The following is a 7,485-nucleotide window of genomic DNA, read 5'->3' on the forward strand; positions in this document are numbered from 1 at the left end:
CTCACTGCTGGGTATGGTATCAGTCTCAACACCGAAGTGAACGTCTCCGATCGCCCGGTTACCCAACAAGGAATGATGGGAATGCGTATTGGTACTGCCGGTCCTGGTCGTCAGGTGCAGGACGCATCATTTTTTAAAGGAAAATTACACAGCAAAACAGCGGAAATCTCAAGCGAGATCGACAAGTTGAAGCGTGAGATTGAGCAAGATGCAAAAGACAAGGCGCAGTGTGCACAGCTCGAACGCAAGTATGAGAAATTAGCTCTGGAAGTGCGTGATTTGGAAGGACAGCTGGCCGACTACAACTTGGCCATGGACAAGATGCGCAGTGCTACAGATCCAGCAGAAATATGTCAAGTAAAAGATCAATTGCATCAACGCAATGCTCAAGAGGCAGAAGACGTTGATCGAGTCTTTTTAATGAACAAGGAGCAGGAGAAGAGCTTGCGTGCGATGGAGGCGGAGACAAAGGAAATTCATGAAAAACATCAGGACAAGATTAATCAGTTAGCGCCACAGAAATTGCAGCGTTACAGAGAGTTACTTGAGGAGCATCAACAAAGTGAAGCGGAGATCCAAGCGCGTACACAAGAACTGGAGCTTGTGATGCATTCAATCCACCAAAAAGAAGCTCAATTGAACTCCGATCGGTATCGTGAAGAGTACGAAGCCCTAGAACGTCAAGTTCGAAGACTGCAGAAGGAGCGTGATGCTGCTGCAGAAGATGCCAGGACAGCACAGATGGACCCAAATGAAGCGCGTGCTGTATTGCTAGCTAAAGTGAAAGACGACAAAGCAAAAATAGAGGCACTGGATGGCACGTTGCAAACTGTACTAGCAGAAAAGCAAGAATTGATAAAAGCATTGGCTGATGTCCAGAGCGAACTGGATGAGCGTGCTGGTGGGAGTGACCCAACTCAAAAGTATGAGGCATTGTTTGCCAAAGACAAGGAAATGACAACATTTTTAGAGGCTTTTCCAGCAAAAAAAGAGGCGGAGTTACAGGCTCAACGCACAGCTCAGAACGTAATTGTGCAACTGCTTGAACACATATCTTCGGGTATGGCGAAAGAAGACAAGTTACCAGGCACAAATGCTATTAATCTCGAAGAAATGCGACACGACCTTACATTTAAAGAGCGACAACTGGAATCGTCAATGACAACAAAGCAACGCTTGACTATGGAGCTGCAGAAACGCCAAGAGGAGCTCGATAAGGTGAATACACTCGACGATAAGATCGCGCTTGAGCTAAGCAGTCTGTCGGAAAAGATGGAGACGATGACGACGGACATGAAGGAATTTGGAAAGCTTGACGCACTCCAAGAAGTCCATGCACAGACAAAGCAGCACTTGTTGCGACTTAAAAAGCAATATATTGGTCGTCGTGATGCTATGCGTCAACAAATCACGGCATTAAGTGCTCAAGTGGAAAATGTCAAGCATGAAATTGCACAGCAAGAAACGGCCAAGAACTTGGACGCGCTTGAGCAAAAATTACGACATCACGAGCAAAACATCTTTCATTTGAAAGAGTATATTGACTCGAAGTCTCGAGAGGTTGACTATGAACACACTAAACAGGAGTGCCTTCGTACCTTGCAAGAGCTGAATACTCTTCACATTGCCCAGCAGTAGGTCATAGAATATCACGCCGGCAGGTCATTTCATGAGATTAGTTTGGACTAGTTTTTGATGTCACAGTCAAATCATTAAATATGAAGAATCTAAAAAACATAAGCAAGTATCTGGTACAGCTTGGGGACAGTTGAGTATCCTTCGTATAGTGCGGATTTTCTGTCAAAAAATGTTAGTAATATACAATGAATCGCGTACCAAGTGGAGAGCTCAAAACCAATTTAACTAACGAACTAAGGATGATCGTTGAATCTACGCTTTTAAGATCCGATAAATTGCCGTTTTCGATGATTTTGTCATCCTGCCAGCCCAAAGCCTTGAGGCTTCTTACAGACGAAAAGCTATCAAAGCTACTTGTTGGAAATGAAAGTATACTCACCCAGAGCCCGAAGAAGTTTTTTCTTGCATTGGTAAGCCCACACGCGACCACCCTCTGTCGTCCGAGTCGATGCATCTACCTTTCTGATTGGCTTATCAAGGTCAGTTGCCTGAGTCTTCCGGGGCGATCATGGATGATGAAATTTTCCATGATGACTATCAGCTCAGAAACGTTGAGATCGGCGTTATCGCCATCGCTACAGAAATAATGCATGGGTTGAAATTGAACACGTTTTTGTAGTAATCGAATTAAAATATGCTTAAACTCTTTCACCAATAGTTGGTTGCAGTGCATATCCACAGTTGGAGACTTAAGCTGCTTGGACTGTTATACTTCATATCTCCTATCAGCTCATTATAAAGTGTCTCTGATGGCATCGCGATAATAATAACTACTCGGTTAGATGGGCTGAGACGGCGATGAAGCACCATCGATTCTATCCAATCGTACAGCTTGACCTCGCATTAAAGTAGATCTGCTTGACTCGATCATTGGGGCAGGGTCGGTTGTTTCGTTTCAATCTCCGATCTAATGTCATCGACATGGCTGTACAACCAATGTTGTCGCCGAATATAGCAGCGGCACTCTACGTAATCGATCCCAGTGCTGATTCTGTAGCTCCCTATCTGTCCTGAGGCGATACAAGTGCTTGTTGTACCTCCCTGTCGTAGTTAGGATGATCGAGGTCGATTTTTTTAGTCCAAAACGAAAGTCGTATTTTGTAATATTTATTATTCATGAAGCATTCGCTGCTGACGCACTTGTTCCATCATGGCGTCCAGATTAGATCCCAAAAACATAACCATTCTCATGTAAATACTATTTAGATAGTAAAAATTCGAGCCTGTTATCGAAAAATATTCATTCGAAGGTGTCGAATGATCACAAAGCTTTGTTATTGATCTAACATTTATCGCATTGAGCTTTCTTAGACCAGCGGAAGTTGCACTTGTGCACTTTGAGGTTAGAGATAGTTCTCGTAAAATCTTTTAGATCATTTATCTGAGTAGCAATCGCGGTCAATGTGGCTCCTTTAATCTAAAAGTCGTTGAATTGATGTTAACAAAATTCGTAGCTGTGTTCGCTACAGGGTGTGGGCAGCGAGTAAAGCGACTAACTACGTTGCAAAACTATCAAGTGCTGGACCTTTTGATGCTTGTCTAGTTGCAACGGTAGTTATGCCAATGATCAGTGTCAGTTCGATCATACCGCCTTGGTGTAGTTCGTTGCAGTTAATCGTTCCATATACGTATGTCAACCTTGTAAGTGCTTCTATTTGAATGTTTTCTATGCCCCCGCATGTGATAATTCGAACACCGCCTATCCTGAAACGCTGAGATCATTCCAACGAAACATTCGCTTGTTGCAGCTGTTCCACCTATAATTGAATCTCGGCTGTAGCGGGTGATGCATCTGCGTAAGTCAGTCTTGGAAGTGTTTTAAAAGTCCCTGCTGTGGTTGATGTACTATAAATCGAAAATTTGCTAACCCCTGCGATCTATTTGCTACCAAAAACGAGTGCTTTGTTCGCGGCTGCTGAGCCGGGAGTAATGGGAAGCACCTCGCTGCAGCTACAGCCCAATCACCGTCAAACTATTACAGCTTGACGCACCAATTCCACTAATATCATCATTATTACCTGGTACGAGAGTTACTCCAGGAGTCGCAATCCCTTGAGTATTTCTTGTGCGTTGAGCTAGATGATAGTCATTCTAACCTTAATGTAGTGTCTGAGCGTCATCATTAGTGAGATACCCAGCGTCAGATAGAATGCGAGATTATGTAAAGTTGTTTGCTTATGCTAAGCAAAAAGGGTTCTAATCGATGTGGTTGATGCTGGAGAATGATACCTCCTTTCCGAGACAACTTACTTACACATGAACATCTCGTCAAGTCTCTCCATGACGAAGTTTATCCTCGCTGTAGCTAAGAAGGGTAAGTCTCGCAAAGGACTCGCAAGAGGCAAAGGAATATAAGGCAACGCTCCGAGCGATGAGAAAAGGGATAAGTTAAGCGATCAGCTTATTTGAATGGGCTTAACAGTAGCATGATCGATACTTAAAAATCACGGAAGATTTCTTTGTTGTCGTTCTGGCCAAAGATACTGACTGTGATCGCGGACTACAAAACAATCATGACAATTCATTTAAGCATACTGACCTGGCATGTACGAAATCATTTTTCCAATTTGAGCCTCATCTCTATCAAATGCATCAACAATATCGCCTGATGCAACATTCTCATTTCAAATCAAACTACAACGAACGATGTACGAACTGGTAGGGGTAAGTTCGAACTATGTTCGATGGCAGCGGTAGCAAAAGCTGTTGAGTAAGTTTCCGCGTTCGGGCCCAATACCTGATCAAGCACGCTCTAGAATTGACAAGAGCAGGGTGGATTGATCGATTGATGTCATCATACGATCAAATACCGTCTTGAAGACTGATACTTATGGTAGATGTAATAGTAGCAGATGGTATATCAACTAGTCATAATTCGGAACGATAAATTATCGATTATCTGTCGAAGTTGTAGCGGAAACAGATCGATAAACAATGTCTGCCCTTTGCGCTCTATGACTTCATTATAGTAAAAAAAGATCATTAAAACCCTTGATATTGAAGTCTTGTACAACCAGCTATATACAAATCACGCTTCGAATTGGCATTTAGAATCGCCATATACTCTATATTTAAGCGAATCGGCCTATCAGTTGCTAAGTAGCTGAGGCTTAGGAATACGGAACTCAATTTAAAGTGTTGGCCTCTTGTGAAGTAGTGTGAAAAGATGTTTTTCTAGAGCAGACTGTCATTTATTAAATCATCTGTGCTGACAAGCTCAGGTTTGTTGGAACTGATGGCGTACTTGATCTACATTTGAGATGTATGTTGATCAGCAAACGTAACGAATCCATCCAGTTTGTCGCGAAGATACTCACACTGTACCTAGTGAGTATTACGAGTTCTAATCGCTAAATGAGCACTGCGTGAGCTTTAATCTTGAAGTGATAGGACGATTAAAGTCGTGTATTAATTCAATAAGTTACACTTTTCTTGCCTATATTCTGATCTACTGCTGTGCGAGTTGATGGTACTGCGACTGTTGAAAAGCAAGACTATGGTGGCGGCTATAGACGAAATAAACAACCACAGCTACCAGCAACCATACGAGAATAAGTAATACACTCATACCATTCATTTGAGCGAAAAGAAACCAGTTGAAAAAAATGGCAATACAAGGTGTATACGGCACAAAGGGTGCCCGAAAAGTTGTCGAGTCTGCATCGGTCACATCGTTTTCATGAAAAACAATCGCCTTGTTTTCCTCGTTTTCACTGTTTTCCATCATCACTTTCTCTTGCCGTTCTTCGTCAATTGAATCGTCGGCTTGTCGATCGATAGAGCGGCTTCGACGGTGACAACCATGCGTTTGCGTCCTAACCGAATCTGGTTGCATATCTGGAGTCAACACATCCTGACGAGAATTGCTATGGTCTTTAGACTTTGCCGTTGCATTTAATGAGACACTTTGCGTTTTGATAGCATCACTGAGTGCAAACATAAGTGCAATAGCAATGACTGTAAAGAAAGCAGCAACGAAAGGCCCCAAGATGCGCATGTAGCTATCAAATAATGATCGGTTGGTCGTCGATGACAGCGGTACTCTTTCGATTACACCTTTTTGCCAGTGATACCCAGCAATGAATGAAGTCAAAACGTAACCAATCACCAAGGCACCATGCCAGTGCTTGGATGGCGAATCTTCTGCTTCATTCGTTCCAAGTCGTAGAAAAAGTAGCGAACTGTTCGTAAGATTGAATGCGACGAGAATACCAAGCGAAATAAAGTTCCAGAGTACATGAAAGGGCACGAACACGGCAAGAAAAGTAACGCCAATACCAGACAGCAACGTGCCATGAATAACGTTTCCCGCCGAGTCTACCCGAGCAAATATCGATGGCAATAATCCATCCTTTGCCATTGCGTACTGAACGCGAGGCTGAGCTAAGAATGCAATAAATGATGTGATGGGCATAGTCAGCACTTCTCCTGTCGCCACAAACGATGCCGCCCAATCAAGTTTTAAACTGGTGAAAGCATTTCCATAAGATTCTTCAGCATTAATTTCCGTATATCGTTGCATACCCACAAGCGCCAGAGTCGCTAATATGCTTAATGTTGCTGCTCCAATAATTGTACCCACCACAGCACGAGGTATGTTTCTAGCAGGATCTTTCGCTTCTCCAGCAAGACAACACACTTCATCGTACCCAATGTACCCATAAAAGCTTGCACTAGCTCCAAGTAGTACCCCTGACCACCCAAAAGCCAATTGGTCTTTACCATCCACATTGACGACACTTTGGTCAGGTACAAAGGGTGTCACCCTGTCGATATCAAAGTTTGCCAGCCCCGCTATAATGATGAACACAATGACTGTAATTTTTGTCATGGTTACCACATTAACCACAACCTTTCCAGCTTGCATGCCGCATAGAATTATAGCCGTGCTGCCAACTACCAAAAGCCCCGCGTAAAGATCCACAACCGAGTCTTTTGGTTTCATCCAGTCAGGACCTTGTATCCCGAATTGCGAGTTCATCCATTGTGTCAACTTATCGCTCCAGCTACGCGCACCCCCGGCGCTGGAGACGCCGTACTCGAGTGTGAGTAAGAAACCGGCGATCAAAGCTGGTAGTTCTCCAAGAGCATGGTAAGCGTATGCATATGTACTACCAGTACTAGGGATGAGACATGCAAGCTCCATGAAGGTCAAACCACTTAATAAACAGCCGACACCGGCGAAAAACCACGAAATTGTGGCGGCAGGACCAGCGTAACTACTGGCGATGAGACCAGATGTAGCGAAGACGCCCGAGCCGACCGTTCCTCCAATGCCTATCATAATAAGATCAAATAGACCAAGTGTCCGCTCAATTTCTGGAGCATCTTCGCCCTGCTGAATAGATCGAGATGGTGTCTCCGAGCGTAAAGGCTTCCGCCAGAAGGCAAGACGCAGTGAGTGCATTTAAATAATTTATGTTCAGAACGAAATATCTTGATGCTTAAAGAAAATTTGCAGAATTAGATGACAAATTAAGCAAACCTTATTATGATCCTCTTTCGGACTTAAAGGGAACACAACTAAACGCTTCGTGTGATTGTGTGATCGCACGAGTTTATAAGTATTGTTTATACATTGAATGATAGTTTTTTTGTAACGGGGTTACACGTACCCTGGTAACTGAGGTGTGTGTCACACGAGATGTGCATGGTGTGCACAAAATACTTTACTATGTATTTAGTATATTTAGGAAAATCTAAACTTTTAAAATAAGGATAGAAAAATAAATAAAATTCAGTTTTAAAACGAAGAGTCAAATAACCTTGGGAAGGCAATAATTATTCTTGAGTAAGCGGATTGCGATCCGCTAACTCGTACTTGTTCTAAGTATAGAACGAAAGGTC

General features: G+C 43.1%; 3 protein-coding genes across 3 annotated transcripts; 2 read left to right on the forward strand and 1 right to left on the reverse strand.

Annotated features, from left to right (window-relative positions):
• Window positions 1-75: 75 nt before the first annotated feature.
• On the forward strand, window positions 76-1,638 carry PHALS_04870 (uncharacterized protein; the record flags this gene model as incomplete). The annotated part of the gene is made up of 1 exon (XM_024718725.1): window positions 76-1,638. The coding sequence occupies one exon, from the start codon at window positions 76-78 to the stop codon at window positions 1,636-1,638; it is 1,563 nt and encodes a 520-aa protein (XP_024584095.1).
• PHALS_15056 (uncharacterized protein) lies at window positions 1,637-2,800 on the forward strand. Its single transcript, XM_024718726.2, has one exon. The coding sequence runs from the start codon at window positions 1,824-1,826 to the stop codon at window positions 2,223-2,225; it is 402 nt and encodes a 133-aa protein (XP_024584096.1). The 5' UTR covers window positions 1,637-1,823; the 3' UTR covers window positions 2,226-2,800.
• A 2,286-nt stretch (window positions 2,801-5,086) lies between these two features.
• Window positions 5,087-7,045, reverse strand: PHALS_04871 (amino acid-polyamine-organocation family; the record flags this gene model as incomplete). Its single annotated transcript, XM_024718727.1, has 1 exon — window positions 5,087-7,045. One exon carries the CDS (start codon window positions 7,043-7,045, stop codon window positions 5,087-5,089), a length of 1,959 nt encoding a protein of 652 aa, XP_024584097.1.
• Window positions 7,046-7,485: the final 440 nt, after the last annotated feature.

The sequence above is a fragment of the Plasmopara halstedii genome (genome assembly GCF_900000015.1).
Source record: "Plasmopara halstedii genome assembly, contig: Scaffold_2695, whole genome shotgun sequence".
NCBI lineage: Eukaryota > Oomycota > Peronosporomycetes > Peronosporales > Peronosporaceae > Plasmopara > Plasmopara halstedii.